This window comes from Epargyreus clarus, unplaced genomic scaffold, assembly GCF_041222505.1.
Source record: "Epargyreus clarus isolate Ecla_fem2 unplaced genomic scaffold, WU_Ecla_fem_2.2 ptg000011l, whole genome shotgun sequence".
Taxonomy (NCBI): Eukaryota; Metazoa; Arthropoda; class Insecta; order Lepidoptera; family Hesperiidae; genus Epargyreus; species Epargyreus clarus.
This window is the reverse complement of record NW_027332219.1, coordinates 5,928,272-5,954,169: the sequence shown is the minus strand read 5'-3', so window position 1 is coordinate 5,954,169 and position 25,898 is coordinate 5,928,272. Positions and strand designations below refer to the sequence as shown.

At 34.1% G+C, this 25,898-nt stretch overlaps 3 protein-coding genes across 9 annotated transcripts in view; 2 read left to right on the top strand and 1 right to left on the bottom strand.

Annotated features, from left to right (window-relative positions):
• Nucleotides 1-307: 307 nt before the first annotated feature.
• On the bottom strand, nucleotides 308-21,304 carry LOC140745891 (dynein regulatory complex protein 8). 2 transcript variants are annotated; one of them, XM_073077828.1, is made up of 7 exons: nucleotides 21,153-21,304; nucleotides 20,953-21,066; nucleotides 20,622-20,745; nucleotides 20,251-20,377; nucleotides 19,860-19,943; nucleotides 1,680-1,803; nucleotides 308-438 (listed from the first exon to the last, which is right to left on the bottom strand). In XM_073077828.1, the coding sequence occupies exons 1-6, from the start codon at nucleotides 21,175-21,177 to the stop codon at nucleotides 1,684-1,686; spliced, it is 594 nt and encodes a 197-aa protein (XP_072933929.1). In that variant the 5' UTR covers nucleotides 21,178-21,304; the 3' UTR covers nucleotides 308-438; nucleotides 1,680-1,683. The 2 variants fall into 2 exon arrangements, with proteins under 2 accessions (XP_072933929.1, XP_072933930.1); XM_073077829.1 differs by lacking the exon at nucleotides 1,680-1,803.
• LOC140745890 (uncharacterized) lies at nucleotides 2,345-16,777 on the top strand. 3 transcript variants are annotated; one of them, XM_073077825.1, is made up of 9 exons: nucleotides 2,345-2,612; nucleotides 3,273-3,441; nucleotides 7,805-7,900; nucleotides 11,040-11,811; nucleotides 12,691-12,764; nucleotides 12,849-13,118; nucleotides 13,384-14,022; nucleotides 14,691-14,859; nucleotides 15,321-16,777. In XM_073077825.1, exons 1-9 carry the CDS (start codon nucleotides 2,497-2,499, stop codon nucleotides 15,806-15,808), a joined length of 2,793 nt encoding a protein of 930 aa, XP_072933926.1. In that variant the 5' UTR covers nucleotides 2,345-2,496; the 3' UTR covers nucleotides 15,809-16,777. The 3 variants fall into 3 exon arrangements, with proteins under 3 accessions (XP_072933926.1, XP_072933928.1, XP_072933927.1); XM_073077827.1 differs by having other exon boundaries at nucleotides 2,349-2,473; XM_073077826.1 differs by lacking the exons at nucleotides 2,345-2,612; nucleotides 3,273-3,441 and adding an exon at nucleotides 6,635-6,899.
• A 235-nt stretch (nucleotides 21,305-21,539) lies between the features above and the next one.
• The window catches only part of LOC140745888 (uncharacterized), a 31,623-nt gene continuing 27,264 nt past the window's right edge, over nucleotides 21,540-25,898 (top strand). For 3 of the 4 annotated variants that reach the window (XM_073077822.1, XM_073077821.1, XM_073077823.1), the window contains exons 1-3: nucleotides 21,540-21,822; nucleotides 24,912-25,036; nucleotides 25,613-25,848. In XM_073077822.1, the coding sequence (XP_072933923.1) occupies nucleotides 21,693-21,822; nucleotides 24,912-25,036; nucleotides 25,613-25,848 (491 nt within the window). In that variant the 5' untranslated portion in view covers nucleotides 21,540-21,692. The remainder of the gene's footprint in view (nucleotides 21,823-24,911; nucleotides 25,037-25,612; nucleotides 25,849-25,898) is intronic. The other variant, XM_073077824.1, reaches the window with a different exon arrangement.

The window sequence follows — 25,898 nt, the reverse complement described above, 5'->3', positions numbered from 1 at the left end:
GCTGCACGCACCAAAAAACATGACTCATGCGGCGTTACCTCGCTCTGAGGCGTTCCATTTAATGCTTTAAGTGCAAGCGAGAGCGCGGAACGAGCGACAAAGAGGCACCGGTCAACATCTGTCTCTCTCCTACTTGCAACCATTCCATCAGCATTTCCTTATGACGTTGTGCTATAGTCATTACTCTGAGCGTTGTCACGTTCAACTATCGTCAGTAAACCGACTTTACTGACAACCAATTTTTTTTTATAATAAAAAACAACCAATACAAAGAAGGAACATTTGGTTTATGCAGTTATTTATTTAAAAAAGTGCTAAGCATTACATTAAATGTGTCTCAAAACTTGAATTTAATATCTTTTTGAGTATTTCGTTTTCAATCATATGAGTAGTTTGTTATTGTGCCAATTCTGATGACTCCACAACCTCGTCTTCAACCTGAAAGTAGAGAATTATCATTTTAATTATATTTTATAATTTTCATTACATTAACTAATATTACGTCTCTATGTAAATATGCTTCAACTAAACTCCGTCTTTAAAAACTTAAAGCTAAATGTACATCACTACTCCTTAGATGACATAAGTAAAATCGATTTTTATATTTTTCACCGGTAACAAACATCAATGTACACGCTTGACACAACTCCCTACAATGAGAAGTTGCCTTCACTAGGATATTCCATGAAAATTTCTGGAGAAAGATACAGTTGGAGTTATCACCTGTATCTTTCTCCAGAAATTTTCATATTATTATTATTGTTTTTTAATTACCCATATCTTCTCTCTCTGAGAAGGTTTTGGGATTAAGAAAAAAAAGTGTGTGTGTGTCAGCTACGACGCACGATTGGAGTTTACTCCTTACGAACGATAATTATGATATATATCGAATAGAAAATAGTTAATGACGTTTTAATGTTTTATATATTGCTAATTATTTTTATTGTAATAATTACTTTCATATGGGATTAGAACTTACTGTATTTTAAATTAATAAAAGCACTCTTGATTCATATTTTGGTTAAAAACGCTACTTCCTTTTTGAGAGGATATGATGATTGTAATAAAAAGGAGGGATTGTAATACGTTGCCACCCAGCGACATGTATACATGTCCGAAACGAAATGTACCGTAACCGTCCACGGACATGTATACATGTCCGAGTTTAGCACCTTCGTATTTGGCTTATTTTAAATTATCTTTGTTTTATTTGTGGCTAAAAATACTTTTAATATGTAGTCTGTGAACCTATTTTACCAATACAACGCATTCCTTCACGTCACTAGTACAAAAAAATAAAATTATGACATTTCTATTCAGTGACTTCACTGGTGTTGCGCGTAAAGTGTGGATATATATGTTTGTCTCTTTCTACGTAACGCCTCAACTTTTCGTGTACTTGATTTTGCTCCTCATAAAATTTCCGTACCGGGCCTTATAACTCAAATCGTTTCTTAAGGAGTAAACTCCAATAAACTCCAATTAATTAAAAGGCCTTCAGACACACTAACATGGTTAAATTTTGCCATTAAAACTCATTCGTGCGTGTCATACATAGTATGTATACTGCATATACTGCATAACTCTGCAGATCGTTTTTAATGTAGACAAACTGTGGAACAATGTGTGCTTCATTATTCAATATTATACTGAGGGATAAATAAGCGATAAAATCGAGCCTTTTTAATTCTGAGCTGCACGTAATAAAGAAGAAGCTCTTCTTTTCTTGGGGGCAGCTGCTGCAGCCATTCTTTTTTCTTCTTCAATTCTGTCAGCTGTATCATAAACTTCTTTTGAAGCCACCTGTCGAATGTACAGGAAATATTGGGAATAAGGATGTTTAGGTAAGGAAAATTTGTGATGGAATAAGAGTAATAGGAAATAAGGAGCCCATGATTGTCTATAAGCTATAAAATGATGAACTGTAAGCTAACCGTGTTGTTGTAATACAGTTATTGTACGAAATTGATTTACATTAAATTATTCACAAAATCTTGTATATGTATGAATTTCGTACTAAAACATCGATATTTCTAATACCGATGTGAACGTTTATTATTATTAGTTTAAAATACTTTACGTAGTTATTGCATGTTTAAAATAACATAAAAAATATAGATATTTTATTAATTCAAAACGCATCGGTCGAATAACGAATTCAAAATATCGAGACAATCGATTGAACTAATGTTTGAAATGTATCTCGTCCGCCGTCTTTCTAGGTCATAGCCAATTCGATTACGAATACGAAGCGCCATCGTCCATCCCTAGTTTTATGTGTCGGCTTTTCTCATAGAGTATTATTATATACATGTTAGCTTTTCTCCAGGGGGGGTCAACTGCAATTTTATTGTGTTCCTCCGTTTATGTGTTTTAAAAGTGCAGTCATAATCCAGTAAACCGATTTCGTGTGTTGAGTTTGTAACTCCGCTCGTAATCAGTGGTTATTATTTTCGAGACAGGACTCTATTAGGTTAAGTAGTTATTTTATTTGCAATGGCAGATAAGGAGACCAAAAGGAAATGTTTTAAGTGTGGGTGTTCGCCAGCTTTAGATAATGTTAAATTGTTCCGATTTCTAAAGCCTGGTGTAACTTTGAGGAACTTAAGCCGGTAAGTGCCTAACATGATCGCTAGAAGCCATTTTATCAAACCTTTAATTCTATGATTCTTCGTGCTAATTTTGTATATAAGTAAATCATTTTCCTAAATAACTCGTACGCTAAAAACATAAATTACTGTGAAACCGTGTTAAACAAAAATATTCCACTATCAAAAACCGTGTGCGCAATGTTCATATAAATATTATATCTTTACATAATAATATACACATTAGAAAACTTCATCACTTTAGCCGATTTTTACTCCGTTTATTGTGGATATTAGCAATCGTCAAATTTGCTAGTAAGACGCTAATACAACTCTCATTTACATCCTATGCTATAAATAGAGTTATGTGAACCTTGGAGCACCAAATAAAATAGTCCTGGTTTATTGGCATTACATATATAAATATATGTTTGAAAGACACCATTATTCATACAGATTATTGGAGAGCTTAGGATTATTTTAGTCATTCCGAACATGCATGTAACTTAATCCTTTTATATCTTGAGGGTTGATTTTGCATCTGTCACTTGTGATGAGCTAAGGAAACTTGCTTACATACTTTAATATTTATATACTTTACCCCTAAAAACATTGTCCTCTTAATTTGCTTTTCTGAACAGTTGTGTACAAATAATAATTTGGTAACTTATGTTTCATTCACAGCTGTGAACAATGGGCAAAGTTTATTTTCCCGGAAAGGGCATCTACGCTTACATTGCTACATAAACTTCATTCTGAGCACAGAATGTTATGTCAGAAGCATTTTCAAGATGCAGATTTTGTAGACGAGTCTAAACAGCAATTGAACAGAGATGCTATTCCAATGTATCATGTAAGTTGTTGCTCTAATTTGATATAAATATATAAAACCAATTACCTCCATATTCATGTCTTTTGTCCTAAATGGTATTGTGAGTATCTTTATGTAGTTTTATACCTTACCTTTCTATATTTTATACTGGAAACTAGTCAGGTTGGATGATCTCAAAAATTCAGGCAGTTTTTAAAAATAAATCATAATATTTAAAACTTAAAGCTGTACAAAAAGGCTCTTTGGAAGCTCTTCACTTGTAATTGTGTATATACTTAAGCTATACCAAGGAATACATATTTTTTGTACACTCTACTTTTTGTAAAGTGCACTCGCACCAGATGAAGGGTTCTTGCCTTGTTTTTATTGTTCTTCATATAAAATAGTTATACCAATTAATCTTGTCCCTTGCCCTTATAGTAAGGGAGTTATGAGGGCGACAACCCTTAACGATTTTTTTCACTACTTATTTAAGATATCTTTATGAAATTTAAACTGTTTATATTTGTAAATTATGTAACAGTATATGTATGTCTATCCATAAGCTCCATATTTTTTTTTTCAGATTATATGTGATATGGAAAATCGTAAGATACGATAAGTATATTTTTGGGGGTGATTTTTCACACTAATCCATGAAGTGACACCTACCAAAAATATTAATTTTTTTATACATCAGTATGCTATTTTTACAAATCAGAATTATAAAATGGTTTAATTGGTGGAACACACCTTAAATAATTAAAACCAATCATGGATATTAAGCGCATATGAATTATTTTTCGTTTCATAACTCATCGGATACGCATGTTGGCTATGTGATTTGACGATGTTCCACTAATTTGACCATTTGGTAATTCTGATATGAAATAAATAGCTAATAATAACTTATATATTTTTTGTAGGTGTCACTTTGGGGTGAATGTAGAAAATTGCGCCTAAAAATATACTTCTCGTTTCTTACGATTTCCATTATTGCAAATATTCTCAAAACAAATGATATTGAGTTTATGGATTACTCCAGTCAGTGAGGATTTTTGCCATACAAAAGGTGGTTTAGTAACAATTTTTACATATGTTGTTAAGGTTTGTACTTTGATGAAAAATCCAAATTTGTGACCTGAGTAGTGCCCGCTCGGACCGCCGCCTTGGATGAAAGGTGCTAAATTCTGTATTTTTCAATATAATACTTCAACAGTTGATCCTACGACAAAGAGGTTCAAAACAAACTGGAAGTGAAAAAAAATTTCACATTTATTGTTTCAACAATTTTTTGGACGTCTCACATGTATTGAGTTATAGCAGCATAAAGATTAAAATTTGTTCACAAATTACAATTTTTGTTGAAATAAATAACATTATATACCACTTTCTTACACCAAAATAGGATTATATGGCGAAATGTATTCTAAATTACCACCACCTAGTAAGTAATTTGGAATATTTTGCCATGTAATCTTATTTTGGTGTAAAAGAGCGTTAAAAATAATATAGTGATATTTATTCCAATAAATTGTAATCTGTGATCAAATTTTCATGTTTACAATGCTATAATTCGATACACGTGAGACTTGCAAAAATAATGTCCAAACAATAAGAAATGTAAAATTTTCTCTTCAAGTATTCATTGAATGATTTAGTCGTAGCATCAACCATTGGGGTATTATACAGATGTTGCGGTCGGAACGGTCACTCCTCAAGTTCACGAATTTGAATTTTACATCAGAATACATACCTAAACAACATATTATATAATTTTGTTTATAATATCCCTAATAGTAAGTGGCTACTGTCGCCCATGGATGTCTGTTATCAACACTGTATAAGATTAGATTCCTAGCAGAGGTTGGCCACAGATGCACTGCTGCCCATAAGGACTAAGTTGGAAGGCCTTAGAAAAGTATGCATACCTTACCACACTCTTCAAACCAGAACACAACAGCGCTCCTTCACCACACTCTTCAAATCAGAATACAACAGAGCTCAACACTGCTGTTACTAGACAAAAAAGGTGTGGCGTTAGGTGTCGTAATCGAACCACAAGCAGTTCTATCACCTTAAAAGAATTGTTACTCCACCGTCTTTTGTATGGCAAAAGCTTTTTCCCCTACTTACTGGACTAGATAGCTATTGTTTAAATTTTAAAAAGTTATCTTAAATATGTACAGAAAGAAATAAATCGATAAGGCTTGTCATTCTCATTAATCCCTTACTAGATAGATCCCTTATAGGATAGAGACAAGTTTCATTAGTATATCTATTTGATGAAGAATAATAAAAACAAGGTAAACCCTTCATCAAACGCGAGTGCATATTTCATACGCTTAACATACTAGAGCCTTTATATTTGTATGATAAAATCATGTCAAATGCAATTAAAATGATTTGCATTATTCAAAGGTTTTAGCAATAAATTCCAATTTAAGTTATTGAGTTATAAATTTTACACCCGTAAGTCTACATTTACTGTAAAGACAGGCAAACACGTGAACTGTATTTCTTAAAACAGTACTTTAATTTCAATAAAATTTTGGAGCATATTTTAAAAATGTTTTATTTTACTTTCTTCCCATATTTTAAACGTAATGTAGGCACTTTTACCTGTAAAATATAAGCATTGTAAAACAGTTTTGTTATTCTTATATTTTACGGGTAAAAGTGCCTACATTACGTAATAATTCAAAAAGTAATTTGAAATGTATTTTCAAATTTCCCGCTCATAATTATTCAAATTTCCCGCTCATAATTATTCAAATTCCCCACTCATAATTATTCAAATTTCCCGCCTAAATATTTCGCTCGGTTTACTGGGGCGAACTCTAGATGGCGTTGCTAACTATGGTATCGCGTTTTTTTGTATGAAGTTTAATGATGTGCCGAGTCGGCCATTTTTGGTATTCGAGTACTATAGTACTCATATAAAAAAGAATCGAGTCAGTACTCTAGTCCAAAGTATTCACAAAGTACTCGAGTACTTTGCAACATACAGTCCAATAGCACGGAAGAGCAAAAAAAAAAACGCCACTCACTACACAATATTAAACAAGTTTATACTCGTACGAGTAGAACTTGTAGTGTACCAGTATCGTCAGTATTCGAGTATCACTGGTACTCGAGTATCACTATTGGTATTCGAGTATGCGAGTTTATGTAAGTACTCGAGTCGACCTGACTCGGCACATCTCTAATGAGGTTGTCGTTCTTCTCCGTTAGGAGTATAGGTGTTCTGTGCTTTTCTCTCGCAAGTTGTTCTTGATACAGTTCAGTTGATTGTCAAGGAAATTTCCTTGAATATCGATCGTGTTAATTGTAGTTAGATTTCTGTGCTGTTTGTTCAAAACTTGTATTAAATCCATTGATTCATTTGATTCGCATAAAACAAGAAAATGAGACGTGGTAATATGGGTGGAGGCCGAGGTGGCGGGCGAGGCGGCGTCGGGCCCGGAGGACCATTGATGACCGATCACTTGAAACTTAGAGTTAGTTTACCATTTAACTATCACTATAAAAAATGTTGTTTTATCCGCAAAGGAGATATTTTACAAAAACATTAAGAATTAGCCGTATTGATATGAATGGGCACGTCATCTATGTCATACGAACAAAGAAGTTTTAGTAATGTTTGTGGCCCTATGTAGTAAATATCGTAATGTTTCTGTAATAAATAGCCGACAACGTGCTTCATGATGCTATCTTTCCATTAACCGTTAAAGTATGAGTCATGATGCAAACAGGTTATGATACAAACATTGTCGGTTTGTAATCGAAGGGTGCCTTTCCACCTAAGATGTGCGAGGTTGGAGCTAAGCTACGATACGTACGATGTGCTATAGAAAGTATAGTCCGCGCCAGACTGCTAGTCCGCTCTGAAGTTGTTGCGAGCAGATGTAGTCGGCGACGCGATTCATTTCTATATTCAGAGCGGACTAGCAGTTTTACGTGGACTATACTTAACTACATGGGATCACCATCCTTAGTTCGCACTCGTAGCTTCAATCCTTAGCTCGCATATAAGATCATAGATCAGGTAGCAAATCTTACTGCTTAGCTGAACAGTTATAAGTTAAGCAATCCTTTTGGATTTGACACACATCCATATCTCCGGTGGAAAGGCAGCTTAATTCATGGCATGGTTGGTATAGACAGGTGGAAATATGTTTCCCAAATGTGTGGCTCTATTATAAAGAACTATGAGAAAACCTTGGGTCCCATGATAGAAGATTTCAATAATCTTAAATTAAAATGCAATGATATGAATTTGGACCATAGAATCAATAGTTCTTTGAATCATTAAAAGAATCAATATAACTAATTCATTTTACTGATCCCTTACTTCTGGGCGTTGTAAACAATTTTTCTGTAACCAATCAAATTTACTTTACAGAATCTCGACAGAGAGCTTGAATTATTGAGACATAAGAGAGAAGTAATCCAGCAGGAACAACACATGCTGAGTGCTCAGAGCAATTATGATAGAAAGGTATGCTTTTACTCACACACACATCACATTGAATGCCTAATATATATAACTACAAAATTATTATTAAAACAAAAAAAATGTACTTAAAAATATGGCCTAATTCATTCCCACAATTTAAATGAATCCAACAACACGTCCACTATGTGAGAATCCTCCAAATCATTTGGGGTGCATGGCATGCCAAAGAATAAGACATACCAACAAACATACATACTAAGCTCGCTAAACATTACCCTCCTGTTAGCTAAAAATATTAATATCATAATAACTACACTCAAATCCAATATTTTTTTATCCAAAATAGATTCTTTATCAAACTCTTTTTGAATGACGATACATCTACCACCACTTCACAGGTGTTTCGTTATGGAGGAGAGGGGGTGAAAGAAACACCATGTCACACATCTTTTAAAAAATAAATGTTACTTACAATGGTAAACTTCACCTAATGGTACATATGGAGCTGGAGCTACTACTCATAGCCCTACACTAGAATGTTCCTGTGTTGTTGGTGTCATGGACACACACAAAAACACACTCTGTACTAAAATCTAAATTCATAATTTAGACTTCTAGCTAAGGTTTCAACCCAGTGCATATCAGCCCTTGAATCCAGCATTTTATCGTAGATATAAAATACTCATGTCACAATGTTAGTTACTGTACTCCTCCGAAACGGCTTTACCGATTTTCACCAAATTTTATATGCATATTCAGTAGGTCTGAGAATCGGCTACTATATATTTTTCATACCCCTAAGTGATTAGGGTTGTTCACCCTTCATATTTTTTTATTTATATGGAAACACAACATTTGCCGGGTCAACTAGTTTTCATATAAGTGTGTTTTACACAATTGTATATTGATTGTATTGATTTTGAGTTCAAGTCATCAATGACAACAGTTATTTACTAATATGTACAAAATAATTTACATATTATGGCATTAAAATAAGATATTTTCAATATTGTTCCTTCTAGATAGATAATATATAGAATTTGACTATTTTTTCACACAATTTTCTCTTATTGGTGTATGATGTTTTATGTATATACCTGCTATAGACCTCGAATCTGCCAGAATTTACTTTGATAATATAAAAAAATATTAACCTTAAAATGGCATTTCAAAGTTCTTAAGATCATCATGGCCTCATTGGTGATCTTAATAAGCAAGTACTTTAAAGGAATGCATGTTTGCATGTTAATAGTATAAGAAATGGGCAAAATAAATGCCTGTTGTGATCAATGTCAGCTTGTGTTACTTATGTATGATTCAATGTTGATTACATGTTTTTACTTATTCTATTTATTCCTACTATATTTTTTTACTTATTACTTATTCTATGCAAATAAAGAATTATGAATTAGTTGAAGGTTTGTTTTTCGACTCCGGCGGTAGCACCGCCACACCTATTTCTGCCTAATAACAGTGTTAAGCGCTGCTGTATTCTGGGTTGAAGGGTGTGGTAAGGGAAACATACTTTTCCGAGGTGTTCCAGATCAGTAGGGGTAGCGGCGCGTCAGTGGCGACCTCAGGTAGGAATATCTAATCCTATCTGGGGTTGATTACAGATGTCCATTGGCGGCAGGAGCCACTTACCATCTAGTGGACTGCTTGCTCGTCCGCTAGTCCTATATTATAAAAAAAATAGTACCAAATTATCCAGTTATATGCATTTATGATAAATAGATGGGAATACCTGACCTATAAAAGATATCAATGAATTGATGAATCTTATATTATTTACTGTTGGGACCATTACTCATACATGTAATGTTTGGATGTTTTCAAACAATAATAGATGTGCAGTTGTCCCAACTTCAAAAAATAATAATGTGTCTTTTCTATTTTCAGATATATAAAATGCTTGTGAGTGTGTGTGCTTTTTCAGATGTTAAAAGTATTTTGTAAACTCTGCCTGTGAGCCATACACTTTTTCACTATATATTTTTGGTACATTATTCCATTTATGTATGGTTCTTCATAAATTGCAAATACTCTTGCAATTGACCAGAAGAATCAGAAATATTATCGATATTCTTATTATAAATGTAAATCTCTTACTTCTGTAATAGTTTCATATTCTTAATGTTTGTCCCATTCTCAGAAAACTCAACAGCCCCATGTTTTATTTTTCTTTCTCTTACCAAGGAAATTTTATCTCTATTTCATACCCATTAAATAAATAATTAATCCATTATAAGTTCATTCTACAAACCAATTCCTTAAATAATCCATTATATTTGAAGCATTTTTAGATTGAATACAAAAACTTCTGTGCTTCATATATTCTTAACAATAATTTCAATCATTGCCTACAATCAGTTATTCGGTAGGCTCAAAAAGTTATATATTGGCTGTAACCAGTTATATGGTCGCAATTAATTATTTTATCAGCTCCAACCAGTTATTTGGTTTACTTCAAATAATTATATCAGTTAATAGATTGGCATAATCAATTAGTAACTCTTCTGGGGAGCTGCTTCTAGTTACCTTTCTGGGGAGCCAAGACACTAATAATTTTCTTGTCTGTCTCAAGGTACACTGGAAGACACAAGTTTTCGTCTTTGAATACGATAATAATATGCTATATATTTAAAGGAATACATTCTATAATTATTTCTATTTATAAAACCTCATTTAATAGTTATATTAATATCCTTATAGGTTTAGTTTATTAGTTATATTTGGTTCACAGGGAAAATATATTAGGGTGAACTGCATGCATATACATATATGAGTCACAGTTCTACAATATAACAAGAAACTTCTATGATTCTCATTTAATCAAAATGTATGCAACAGTTAAAAAATCGCTATCTATTCCAAAAATGCCAATTACAAGAGAATATTGGAAAACTAAAACATTCCATGTGTTTTCCACTCAATATTGCAAAGAACTTTGTATTATACATGTTCTAATTTGTCTATATAGATAGTATTTTTATTTAACTGTTGTCTAGAAGTTTCTTAATATTCTAATTTTAATTATTTAATTATTTACAGGTTATACAAATTTATGTAATCAGAATAATAGCTGATTATATGGATTTCTTAAAAATATAAATGTTAACATATTTTGTATCATGTTAACAACGTTTGAAATCTAATTTGGCAATTTATAATTAAATTTCAGAGGCAGTTTGATTGCGAGCCGCCCCATAACATGCCCCACTCGTATGCCTGGCGACCACCCTCTCCCAAACGTTTCGACCCCCCTCAAAGGGACCCGTGGAGGGATGCAGAGCCAAATTACCCCAGACCCCTCATGGCAAATTCTATGGGCCCAATCACAATGAACCCAAACACTACGAATCCCAATTCAATCCCACCTCTTTTTAGTAAAAAAGTGGAAATGCCGCGTCGAATCCTCCCTTTCAATCAGGGGATTCAACCGCTAATGAAACCAGTCATCCATCCCATCTTAAAAAAGACGATAACGGTTCGAAAGGACTTCAATCCTCCTAAAGTATTAAAGAATCGGCCGTTCCTGCCCAACAAGCTCAATTCTTACCCTGTCGATCAGCGTAAGAATTTGATATCCAAAGCGACTGGCAAAGAGGCGGTCCCCGCGGCGGACCTGCCCGTTCTCCGCGAGGACCAGGTTCCCACCCAACAAATGACCGGGCGGCTCGAGTTAGCTTTAGGGAGCCTCGTAAAAGAGCTTAGATACAAAAACGCCCATAACGCGGATTTCAAGGCGCTAGTAGCGACTGCAAGCAACCTCCGGCTCGTGAAACAAGCTATCAGGGAACGAATCCGCAGCGTTATGATAAACCAGCCGGTTGGCTCCCCCGCCGATATCATTAGCAGATATCGTCTGAAGTATAAGAAGGAGCGCGACAGAGAGATTGTCGAGTTAGTGCTAAACACTAAGAACCGTAAACCTCTCAATCTGGTAGAATCAGGTATATTTTATCATTCAATTTGTTCTATAAATACATTTGTGCAATTATATCGTTTACAAATGAATCGGTGTATTCATTTATGAATGTGTAATGCATAGTTTATGTTTTTTGATGTTTCAAAAATTTCCACTTAATTATGTAATCGGACGATTACATCTTGTGGTAGTTTTATGTTAAGTGGATTATTTGCTATGGTACTATCACTCATTATGTCATTAATTTGATATATTCTATTGAATTTTCCATCATTACAAAGCTAAACGTTGTTTAGCTAATGGACTCATTGAATTATTTATTTTTTAATGATTGAAGACTTCTCCATTAAAGTAACACGTGTTTTTCCAACACAGTTATCTTATATATAAAATTCTCGTGTCACAATGTTAGTTGCCGTACTCCTCCGAAACGGCTTTAACGATATTCACCAAATTTTATATGCATATTCAGTAGGTCTGAGAATCGGCTACTATCAATTTTTCATAATCCTAAGTGATAAGGGTTGTTCGCCCTTAACATTTTTTTATTTCTATGGCAACACAACGTTTGCCGGGTCAGCTAGTATTTTCGTATATTTATTTGCTCTCTTGTTCCGTTACTCTTTGTATCCACCCTTTTGTTGACTTACAAGTCCTTTCTTGTCTAGAAAATAGGCGTGCTCTATTTTCGCTGATTCTACTCCCTTTGTTACCAGCTCTCTGGTACCTTTCCGATATCTACTCTGATACAAAGATCTGCGTCCCCATATTTGATATACAGAATACAATGTTACAAACATACATCTTCTACATATTTTTAACTTATATCTTCGTAATAATTTGGTAAAATTGTTCTTTATTTTTCTATGCGACTTTTATTTTTATTTCGGTAATATGTTTGCAGATGACCCTGAGGAATTCTTTAAGAAAAATATCAATACCATTATCGAGAAGAAGTTGGAAGAGATGTTTTCAAATGTAAGTTCATTTAAATTTACCGTAAAATATGTACTTATTTTCAGTTTGAAACATAATTTCTATTGTAATCTTTATTCTTTGTAGCTGTCAAAAATGTACACCGACGCACGCCGTAAGGCTAAGTTATCGTATACGCAAGCTGCTATCGATGCAAATAAGATTGATAAACCGTTGGAGAGAGAGACAGATTTCGATGAAAAAAAGCGGGCAGATCACGCCCAGAAGATCCTCAGAGCCATTACAGGCAAACAGATAACTGTCGAGGAGAGAGACGCACTGAACACGTACTACGGTGATCTCATTGCGAACCTACTGGAAGAGAAAATAACACAGCTGCTGCCCAACTATATTAAAGTAAGTATTGTAATTTAAAACAAACATACAGAAAACTATATAATGTTAAGAGGTCCTTGCTAATTCTTTGATAGAGACCAGACCATTTAATGTCAGTAGCATTAATTAATTACGTCAATTTTTGCAATATTTTGCAAGTTCTTATTTCTTTATTATATCTTTATGTATAGGATAGATTTGCTTACTTTCGCTGACAAGAGGGAGGTTTAAATTATTATTTTTTATTTAATACGAATGACCTCTAATATGTATCTAACATTTTCAGTATATCGCGCAAATATTCGATTTAGACCAAGAATATAAACATGTTAAATTCATGACCCTTAAACGGTATAAAGAATCGAATAAGGAGAAGAAAGCTGGCTCTAGACCGACTAAACCCAAGAACGCGGGGGGTATTGCAACAGGTATGAAGCAATCACAAGAAAAAAATGAAACTGAAGTTGAAAATGAAGCAGATATGAAAGAGGTTGAAGATGAGACTAATGAAGTTGATGAAGAGAATGAATCTTACGAATCACAAGAGGACGAAACTAATGAAATGGACAATGAAGAATCAGAAGCGCAGGAGGAGGAAATGAATGAAATTGACAATGAAAAAACTAATACAATTGATTCACAAGACGAGATAAATGAGACTGATACGCAAAAGCCTCAGGAGGAGGAAACTACTAAAATGGACACTGAAACAGTTGATAAAACAATGCCACAGGAAAAGGCAACGACTCCATCCGTTGAACAAAAAACGTCTGTTGATAAGAAACCAGATGAGGTGAAAGTTGAAAAGAAAGTGAGCACGCCGGCAAAGCCGACACCCACGAAGGTCGCCGCATCTCCAGTTGTTCCTAAGACCCCTGGAACACCCTCTACCCCATTAGCTAAGGACTTGCCATACTATGTTAAGGTATGTTTGATATGAAGTTATAGTCAAATCAAATCAATTTTTTTTATTCAAAATAGGTACTTTACAGAGCACTTTTTGAATGGCAATACAACTACCACCACTTCCAAAGGTGTTTCGTTATGGAGAAGAAGCCGTCCGCGCCAAACTGCTAGTCCGCTTTGAAGTTATTGTAGGTGTAGTCAGAGAGCCAATGTGATCGAACACAACTATAAACATATATTCTGTAGCAACGTGCCAGGGATCCGCGCTTTCTTCGTCCCGCTAATATCTACAACTTGCTGTTGCGACGCGACTCATTTCTATATTCAAGGCGGACTAGTAGTTTGGCGCGGACTGTACTAATAATATGATTTTTTTTATATGTGTATTATAGGTGTCAAACAATCATACGAACCTAATGGTTTAGTTGTCCCACTAATGGATGTCTATAATTACCTTCAAGTAGGATTTGACTACCTACCTACTTGCCTACCTCTAGATCACACATGCGCACCAATTTGATACACGTCGTATAAATGTATTTCCCCGATCAAACCCTTTAAAACTTGACCTAATTTTGCTGTTACAGATCAGAAATAGGTACAATCGTGGTGCCTTAGAAGTTTAATCACGAAACCTTTTACTACCCTCAAATAAGATTTAATTGAATTCATTCCAATTCCTTCCAGCTTATCGGTCGACCGAATTTGCCAACCAGGGCCGTCATATGCGACTTCTTGAACAAGTATCGCCCGAAGACCATCAAAAAGCACAAGTCGATCAACAACTTGTTGGTGGTCGGTTTTGTCAATCGTGAGGACTATGATAAAATTCTAACAGCGAACGAAACTGTTATTGGTAAGAATTACCATTCTATAGTTTTTACTACATAACTCTTTCTTAGGGTAGATTTTACTCGTCAAATATCTTATCGTCCAATTTCAATGTCCAACATTTGATCAAATTTCTGTGACAGATGCCCATTCCACTCATCTAATATTTTTGTCCATGTTTCCTTTATAATTTGCGTAGTTGAGAAAATGGAAGAACGTGGTACGTGAAATCGTCCATAAAATCTTACTTGCAGGCATTTTTATGGAAAATAACATGTCAAAATCCACAGCTTGGATTTCTATGCAGGATTGTTTTTGGCCTGGAAACTAGTTCTAGCTGGAAAAATATTTGATCAAATATTGGTGTTGTTAGTAAATTGGATGAAGTCATCCAATTTATATGATCAAATGTACATTGGACAAGATATTTGACGAGTGGAATACCATCCTTACATTGTTACTTAATATGTGTTATTGATTTTGTAGGAGACATTACGATCATCATAAAGGCCAGTGAACCGGTCAATCAGGCCAATGACACCCCGAAATCAGAAGCAAAAGAGAAAGAAGTGGAGTTGAAGAAAGAAGTTAAAGAAACACCAGCCCAGCCCTCTGGAAATGGGTTAGAAGAACAAATAAACGATCTACTTTCTACAATTAGAAAGTCGGATGAAGTACCTGCAGAGAAAGCTACACCTACCGTAAAAGTCGAGACTACATCACTATCTATCGAAAGTACAGATTCTGAAGTATCCAAGGATTCCACAGAGGACAAAGAAAAACGTCAAATTGAACCTATCAAGGAAGTTGACGAGAACGGAGATTCGCAAGAGTCTGATAAATCTGAGAAGAGTGCTAAAGGTCCTAAAGAAAGTGGTAGGGCTACCCCCGTAAGGGCTTCGTCTCGCTTAGCGAGCGTCACTCCCAGTACGATTAGGACTAGACGCGCTAGCCGTCTCATACAAGAACAGTAAAAGTCGAACTTAATTTTAATTTTAATCAATTGAGATTATCGGAAAATTTATTTTGTATATTGCAGAACGTGAATGGCAGCACAGAACGCAAGTGCGAACGAATTTCGCGGATTTTTCGTATGTATTTTAACTTCTGAATAATGTTTAGTATGTTAAAAATTCTATTCATACAATAGATTCAATGTGTCGTATTTTTCTTGTATACTTTAATAAAATTACATATATACAATACAAAATTTATTTTCCAAAATGAAATATAAGAACTCATTCATTAATAACTTCGTTCAAATGTTCACAAATTTATTCATTCATTATTTTAATGTTCCAAGTATCTCAATTATAACTTATTCCATATGTCGTTAAGAATTAAAACTTAATTGGGTGTAGCTGTTAAAATTTAAGGTAAAACGAAAAAAGGTAGAAGTATGAATATGTATGAATGTAGAAATAACTTGTTAGTAAGAGATTGTATGTGTATTTTTCCAGTCGTATTTTATATACATCACGTATTTATTTTATTTTATTTTTCTTTCGGTAAAATAATATTATGTAAAATGTCATATATTAAACATCAACTATTACAATCGTTAATTTTTTCTACTTCTTAGGTTTTGACCTAACATTAGGATGGACTGTGGCACCTCTGTCACACTCACAGAAAAGTTTATAGACTATAATATGAGATTCGACTGTATGATTTCTAAGTTATTGCCAAAATATTTTATAATTAAGTGACATAATAAATATTGTATAGGCAATTCGGCGTAACCTTTTCCTATATCAATGAAATATAAAGAAACGACGCGATAGGTTCTTAAACTGCGGTAAAGTTGTAGTATTTAAGTTTTCTCACAAACTATGTTCATTTACTATTAAATGTAAATTAATTTTACTTTTGCGATTCGCATTTTGTTGTATTAATGACGATGTATTTGACACGATGATTGAAATAAATAATTAGAAATAAAACACAGTTTTATTTGCGTAAAACTGGTTAATTCAAATCTCTATAAGGTCACGTGTGCTTGCGTAGTGATACTATTCAGCATAGGGGCATGAGATATATATATATATATATATATATATATATATATATAGTCCGCGTAAAACTGTTAGTCCGCTCTGAATATAGAAATGCATCGCGTCGCCATAGTAAATTGTATGACTACACTTGCTCGCAACAACTTCAGAGCGGACTAGCAGTTTGGCGCGAACTATAATAATTTAATTATACACTTACATATACAGATGATTGTTGTAGAGCTTTGGCCTTAAGATGTTCTAATGAATTTACGAGACTTAGTAAGTAGGTATAGTCCGCGAGGTCTAAGTTAAGCTTTGCATTTGTGTGAGTGCACATGGATAGTATAGGTGTGAAGTCAGATTAATGCGATTAATTGATTTAAACCGGTTTATACTGCTTTTTGGCAATCGTGCATCTTCAAAATTGCTTAAATTTTAATATTTTGTTTTTGTGGTTTCGATTTTTTTGGTTCTTCAACTTTTGTCCCTATTTAAAAATTATAAAATTTATTTTTGAAAGTTTTTTATCTGACTCTACTTTTGTGTTCACTCACACTAATGCAAAGCTCAGCTTAGACCTCGCGGACTATACTTGTGGTTGTGGGCTGAGGTGTACAAGCATTATGAAGATTCTGAACGTGCGATTCAAAAGTCAAGCTTAGTTTATATCATCGTCACTGGAAAGGCTAAAAATCTAACACGCAAAATGGCCAGTACAGAAGAGCGATTTAATTTTTTTCTGACTACAGTGGATATAACTTTTATCTAATTTACCAATCGAAATACAGTAAAGACGAAATATTATTGCGACTTCATTGACTATGTATTGATAATCTGGGGGCACGGCAGTGCAAGTCGAGCAAAAAAAGCGGCATGGATTTACTATTTTTTTCTCGAAGCAATTCGAGCCATTTTCGACCCCCCTCCCTTAACGTCGTTGTAGATAAAACTAGAAGCCTGAATTTTTTGGAGCTAAGTAATATTTTTATAACCCCTGTAATTTACGATATAGCTATAGCTTCAGTAGACATGAAGTGTAAAGTTTTTGTAAATAGGTTTTGTGGTCAAAAAATTCTTACAGTACAGGTACGTAGTGGCGGACTAAGGTCGTCGGAGGCCCGGGGCGGAAAGTTGAATGGAGGCTCCCAGTGTAAAAGGTTCGCCTGTGATTCGGTGACCTTTTTTTTCGCTGACTGATACACATTTCATAGATGTTTGGTTCTGACGATTTTTTTAGCAACTCGTTAAAAGGCCCTCCAGGAATGGAGGCCCAGGGCGGACCACCGCTTCCGCCCCCCGAGCAAGTACGCTTAATTGTACGAAATTACAAAGCACTAACAGACACATGGCGGGTTATTCGCGTCAAAAGTTTTATACTTAACAGCCAGTTGATATGAAATAAACTAATGAGCGGATAATATTTACCCCCGAGGACTAAGCTGGAACGCCTCAGATAAGTATGTCTCTCTTACCACACCCTTCAAACCAGAACACAGCAACGCTTAAAGCTGCTGTTGTGAGGTAGAAATAGGTGTGGCGGTGGTGCCGCGGGAGTCGAACCACAAAGGGTTCTACCACCTTCATTTCTTTTTGCTAATATATGTGACGTACAGCCACGCGAAACTTGTTTTCTTATTTTGTGTTACAACTTACAAGGATCGCATTAAAATGGATCCAGTCAAAAATACAGTGTAAATGCCAATGACTGTGATACGGAACTATCAGTCTTAAGAAAACTGTAATAAGCGGGCCCTTATATTAAGTTACGGTCGTACACTCGTTACCGTGATTCAGGAACTTAACAACGCCATCTAGTGGATTGGAGTTAGAACTTAAACTGTAAACAATATTCTGAATAAACTCTAGATGACTCTAGTTACGTTCATTGACTTATGATTGAGTGTTACCATCGCCAGGGATGTTATTCCATATTAGGAAACCGAAAATAAGTATAGTGTTAGATATTAACATGTAATAGCGAATAATAATATATTTTTAATTTATTTCAATTAATTAATAATATAGCCAATATCAGTATCTCGACTTAACATTTACTTTTTATTTTATTTAAATTAATGAATTCTGTCAAAAGATATTACGATTTAAACTCAGAAGTTTTTTTTTTTTTATTCTGAATCGACGAGAACGAAATCACAAGCACAGTTCGTCGTAAATATTTGCTCATAGAATTACCATGTAACTACGTTTTTGCAAATATATTCGACGTATAAACCCGCGAAGCTCACATTCTTATCATAGCGTCACCGGAAAGGCTGAAAGTCTAATACAACAAAAGGGCCATTTTTTGAAAACGGCTATAACTTTTTATCTAACTTATCAATCGAAATACAAATATTATTGCAATTTATTATCTAAGTTTCGATAATATTTCGACAATGTTTCGATAATAATATTTTGTTACTACCCCGTGTAAATTAGGATATAGCTATGTCGTTATAGATATGTCGTTAAATTATTAAAATTGTTAAAAGTACAAGCCATATAGGTTACTTTATTCTTTGATAAAAGAAATGATATAGAAAACTAGTTTTTTCAAAATGAACTCGTTCGATTCCCGGCAGTAAAAAGACATTTTAAGAAACTAATTTAGCAGTTTTAGTATTTGTCAAAATCGGCCTCATAACTACTTTAAGTATTTTTCGCTACATACTCTGATTTGGAAGATTTTGGAATCTGAAGATTTGGCCCTGAAGGCCCATTTCAAATTCACCCTGTATATAACTCATTTATGCCAAAATGGCGCCAAAAATATACGCCAGAATTTGTAATTTTCTCGCGTACCTACATATTGTAGAGAGCGAAAGAAATGCCGATATTTGGAATTTCAATCTTTGTTGAGAAAAGTTATCTTTAACATTTAAAAATGGGCCATAAATGGGCAAGAATGTAATAAGTAGTTAGCATTGCAAAATTGTGAAATTGTGTAAAGTGCAGTGGTAAATTAATATATTATGTGCTATATGTGATATACCTTATCTAGCTTTAAATCCAGTAAAACATAGCTTACCATTAGTTGATTGATGTAATATTCGTAAGTTATCGTGTCTGTGACGGGATCGAGAGCCGTTTGCATCATCTCATCAAACTCTTCCTGAAATACTACGATATTTTAATATTTTTCATGTATAATAACATAACATAATAAAAACCCAAAAGAAGGTACTTCAGACAAGAAAATTATTTATGTAATCAGATTCCTGTTCTCGAGTATTGCGTTTTATTAAGTAAGTTACCATTCCGCGTCAACATATTTTAAAAAGTCTGGTACGCCAGTCAATCTTAAAATCTACAATACTCAGGATTTTTAAAGATAGAAGCCCATAATACATCCTTCGACATAGAGATCTAACCAACAAAGCGATCATGCTTCAAAGTAATAGAATGTACGTGATTCATACTTGCGTAAACGGTTCCCCTTCTTCAAGCATGAGTTGAGCAAACTTCTCCTTGGTGAGGTATCCACGGCCTTCTTTGTCAAAATAACGGAACGCTGCTAAAAGTATTTCCGCGCTGGCCGGGTAAAACCTATCCAATGTAAAACATCTGTGATAAGGAATTTGAGACACGAAAGAAGTATTAAAAGAGTCCCTATGGAAGTATTGATCAACAGAAGATTTAAAAAAGAGCTTATGAAAACTTATGAATATAACCATCAGCCCTTATGGTTGGATTTACCTAATCGGTAGGTAATAATTGTTTGTAACTGCATATTATAACTTCTTAATACCCTCTTATCTGAAAATTAGTCGGATTTATCAATTTTACCCACCTGTGTTCTACCATAACTTTACACATGTAAGGGAGAAAATTAATGAGGGGAACATTCCCGGTCGCCTCCTTATTTTCAGTTGCAAGAATCACTTCCTGTATTTCCGCTTCCGTTGGACAACAACCTACAAGATTCAAATAGAAATAACGTTTATTAGTTTATTAAGTGTCTAGTAGAAATATAATAATATCTGCATATACATATGTGTCGAAATATATCAAAAATATTTTTTTCCATGAGAAACCAGGATACCAGGAGCTAGTCGACTAAATATAATCATTGTTTTATATTATCAAGTTTACGCTGACTTTATTAATGAAATTATACCAACCCAGAGATCTAAGAATGGTCCCAATTTCTCTTACATCGACCACTTGTTTTCCGGAGTGATCAAATACTTCAAATGCCTCGATGATCTTCTTTTCTAATTCATTGCTTGGTTGGACTGAAACAGCGATCCATAATGAACAATTAACCATTTTCCTTTCTTAATATCATACTATTTACGAAAGTAATTTGATAATAACGTACTCTTAGGTTCTTCTTTACGAGCCATTGTATATTATTATAAAATGAGATTCAATAATAATATCAGATTGGTTTTAGAAAAAAACTTTGTGTAAATAAACAAATATCAAAATGAAAATGTCTATTTGTCGCTAGGCAACAATATTCAAATTCGTCGCCTACTCTTTCTAAGCCCGCTTTCACACTAAGTAAAAAAGGAATACCAAACACGAAAATTATAAAGACAAGATAATTATTTTAACTGATTTGATATTAAATACGTACTGTATTTGAGGCAAAGAATAAATATTATTTATACTGAGCTTAGAAGTATTTATTTTTTAACAACATGGCAAAATAATTTGTATTCAGGTCATAACAATAAAAAATAAACCGCATGTTTCCGGTATTTCGCATCGCCGCTTCGCCGCCATATTGGTTTGGCTTGGCGCTTCTTCGCGATAGCTAATTTTAGCGAGTGATGGTTGATAAAGAGTAGATAGTGTTTTTACTGTGTAGTTAACCGGATTTGAGTTTAGTGCATTGGACACTTGTAAAGTGGAGATGGATCCCGCCAAGATGAAGGTGGTGGACTTGCGGTCCGAGCTTGGCGCTCTCGGACTCGACACGAAGGGTAACAAGCCGGCATTGGTAGAACGTTTGAAAAAGGCGTTAGAAGCTAAAACTGGCAAAGGTAATGCTCTATTAACTATTCTTCGTTGATTTCTGACCTTGATTTGTCACAAAACAATTATTTTTGAAACACAAATGACGACTTGTGCTGCCTACACGTGCAAGGATTTTTAGGTTTGAGGCCATGTTTTATTTATCGCACTGTTTATGTGACATAATGCCGTAGGTCTATAGAAGCCCATGGAAAATAACGTCATAGCCAATCTTAGCGTTTTAGGTTTAGGTTATCCTTATAACTATGAGGAAGATTCTATCCACAAATCAATTTATTCGATTAAAACTCCCGCTACTGCTTATAATGACAAAGCTAAATTACCTACAATCAAATCAATAAATGCTCTAACCTGAAAATTGCACAACCAGTTTTATATTACCAAACGTAGAGAATTTTATATTTGCAATATTTACGTTTTAGTAAACAAACAAAAACTCGACCTAAACATTCTAGATCTTTTATTATTTTTGCTTATCAACAAGCATGTGACTTCTTTGGAAGACGTTATATATTTCTATTAACGAAATTATTCATATATATAGGACTAATTTTAATAAAAAGCCGTTTTGCTAACCATGCATCTAACTTTTTGCTCGAATTAGGCGGGAAATCTGACTTCATTGACAATAAGAAAATACAAATTACAATGAAATTGGTTTGTATAGATTACAATCTTCTTAGGTTAGTTTTTAAATTGAAAATTATCGTGCTTTACCAATTTGTATTTCACACAATAAAGTTTCAGTATGGTTGGTAAAATCAATTTTCGATTTGCCATTTTGGGTAATTAAATCTAAGTATAGAAGCTAATGACAATTTAATGATATACATTATGGAAACCATTTGCTAGTACTTTTTTTGTTTTTATTTTATTACATTATAATGGCAGCGAGCAAACATGGGGTCTACCAGATAGTAAGTGGAGTTTTAACTGAGTTTCGTCATATATATGTTATTCCTGCTGTAGACTCGGAACATTTAGTATAAGTGTTTCTCTCACTACACTTAGCACACACCCTCCACACCACAATCTCTGACATAATATTATTAAGTACTAGGTAGGAAAAACAAAACAATTTTCATTAAATTTGTAGGGGTAATCATATATAGGAAAAAGCGCTTTAAAAATGTTTCAGCTCCAAGCTAATGCATATTAATTTAGAGACTAGTCTCTCTTTCTGATATCAATTTTTTAAAGTTTATAAAGACTGCTTGAATTTGAAATATTTAATCCGTTAACACGGTCATAAAATATCACATTTTTTAAAACATATGTATAATTATTTGTTTAAGAATCAAATGAAAAAAAAATCAAATTCATTCATATCAAATTTATAAATAATACATAAATCAATGTATATACTCGTTATTTATACATAGATAGTGTAGTCCCCACCAAACTGCTAGTCCGTTCTGAAGTTGTTGTGAGCAGATTCATTTCTATATTCAGAGCGGACTAGCAGTTTTATGTGGACTATACAATTGGTAAGAAAAGAAAAAGAAATATGTTTAATCTAATAATTAGGTGAGGTTTCTTTTTGTAAAATATTCCAACTTTAATTCACTCCTGTAAGCTTAGTATGTCACTTAGTAAAATTGCCTTCTAAGCTTCAAGATATTTAAACAAGAACAAAACGAATTTATTACAAATGTTACATTCGTACAAATTATGTATATTCTCAAGGTTAATAAATTGCTTCAATAGAAATATTTTACAATTCCAAATGTCAAGATAATTTCATACTTTAGTATTACTGACTATAGTATTATTTATTTATCAACATCTCTACAGTGTAGGTATGAATAAAGTACAAATATCCTTGAGTGTGGTATTACAAATTTTGCAATCAAAAATCGAGTTGTAGTTGAGTAAGCTGATAACGAAGTAGTTAACACCGTGAAATATGTTTTCGTTGGATTCCGGAAAACACAATCATATAAACACACAATAACGTTCACTATTATACTAGTCGGTTATCACGGGTAATTCCCATAAAGAAATTGTTGATTGCGTGACTTGGGATGTGTGCGGTAGTTGTTTTATTGTTACAGTGATAAAGAGTTGGTATGTTGTTTGTTAATATTTCTATTATTGTAACGAGTGGCAGTGCGTGGCAGTTTAATTTTACAGCCTATTACAGTTTTAAACTTAAGGTTTTCCTGTAGTTTTATCTGTGTTTGGTAATAAATAGCACTATTATTATTAGGAAACAGAAGTATGGATATTAAAATGTTTTTCGAGTTTTAAATGTACAATGTATTATATTATTTATATAACAACAAAAGAGATATAAGATTGAGTATGTAACTTTACTAAATACAATTTATTTTATTTAAGTGAGAAAAAAACTGAATGTCACTGACAAGTCACAACACATTCTAATTAGGTACATAAAAGTTAAAGGTTATCTGTGATATGAACAATACTAAGGTTAGAAAGATATTTTAACATTTGTCTGAGATCATGGATATTAAAAATATATGATGTGTAATGTCAGTTTCATGATAAAAGTTTTATGCAACTCAAATGAACAATACATGTCTTTGGTAAAGTGAATATGGTCTTGACAAGTTGAGAAAAATATACGTAAATATTTGCTAAGTAGGCAAGGAATAAAATTATGTTCTAATTAATAATATTTGTGCAAAAAATCAATTTATTTAATTAGTACGATTGTAGTCTTTAGGCTGCAGCTACAAGAGTTCATATAATTTTTTTAGGGTGGTCTTCTATGAAGAAATCATCAAAATCATATTATAATCTTAAAAAGATGGTGGAACATTATAATGTTCCTAAGGTTGAAAGCTGTTGTTGGACTCAGAGGCACCACACTATTTCTAGTTAAGCAATTCTGGGTTTTGGTTTTGACGGGTGTGGTAAGATAGATATAGTTTCCGAAGCATTCCAGCTAAGTTCTCAGGGGTAGCAAAGCTTCTGTGGCCAACCTCAGGTATAAATCTAATCTAATCTAGGATTGACTATAGATGTCTATGGGGGACAGTAACCAGGATCAAGTGGACTGCAGTGGTGTGTTTGCTAATTACTTAGTGTTATACATAAAAACATATATGTTAATGAGAGAATTGTTTTCCAGTCTTTGCAGACACGTCCATATTGGATACCACGAACGAGGACGTGGACGACACTGGGACGCCCAGGCGACCGGCCGCCAGGGCCACTCGCAGACGATCGTCTTATCTAGCTGCCACTCCTGCTAAGGTGAGTTATGGTAGAATGAGCTTCTGAAGGTTAACTTAATAAGTTGTGTTAGTTACGATGGGGGAAACTGTCGTCGTATGTAGCTTTCTACACCCATAGCTTCACAATAGGATTCCCTGTGTTGTGGATGCCATGAACACAGTAATGAATACACTAAAAACCAAACAGAACATTTAAATACATTATTTTGCTATCTGTCTGGTCGTGGATATAACCCAGAATCTGTTGCTTATGATGCGTGAGACCAGTATGGTGAACACAAAACGCGGGTCGTATATTTGCCTCCATATGGAAAAGCTAGCTAGCTCTTATTAGACTGTGTTATAAGAACTATGGGAATGTAGACAATACATACCTAAGTGTCAAAACCCAGAAGTCATTGTTAGTTTCACTCTTTGCTTATTTGTAACAAAATTATTGCAGAACTATGTACTTATTTCGATTTACATAGGGGGATTATTATTCTAGGAAGACGTACAAAATAATTCATGGTCGATACCCAACTAAAAACAGAAAATCATAATGTATAATAGTTGTGAACTCCTGAAACAACTTATAATGTGACACTATTAACAGGTGGTCCGCGAAGACCCACCAGAGCCGATAGAGGAGGACGTTAAAGAAGAAACGGACACCTCGGAGCCCGAGCCGAAGTCCCCGCCTCGCGGAGTGCCCGCGCCCCCGCCCCCGGAGACTCCGCCCGCGCCGGAGCCCGCGCCCGCGCCCGTACAGAAGAGAGACTCTATTACGGAGTCCAAAGAAACCGTCAGCAAGCCTGCTGATAAGGAGATATACAATATTGATGATGAAATGTAAGTTTGCTTATTTTATATATTTTTTTTCTATATTATCAAGAGTAGGG

Coding starts and splice junctions, on each gene's coding strand:
- LOC140745890 (XM_073077825.1), top strand. CDS start 2,497: ATGGCAGATAAGGAGACCAAAAGGAAATGTTTTAAGTGTGGGTGTTCG. Junction 7,901..11,039: donor AGAGCAATTATGATAGAAAG/GTATGCTTTTAC, acceptor ATTAAATTTCAG/AGGCAGTTTGATTGCGAGCC. Junction 14,860..15,320: donor AGCGAACGAAACTGTTATTG/GTAAGAATTACC, acceptor TTGATTTTGTAG/GAGACATTACGATCATCATA.
- LOC140745891 (XM_073077828.1), bottom strand. CDS start 21,177: ATGGCTCGTAAAGAAGAACCTAAGA. Junction 20,378..20,621: donor AAAGTTATGGTAGAACACAG/GTGGGTAAAATT, acceptor TACATTGGATAG/GTTTTACCCGGCCAGCGCGG. Junction 19,944..20,250: donor AAGGGGAACCGTTTACGCAA/GTATGAATCACG, acceptor GTAGTATTTCAG/GAAGAGTTTGATGAGATGAT.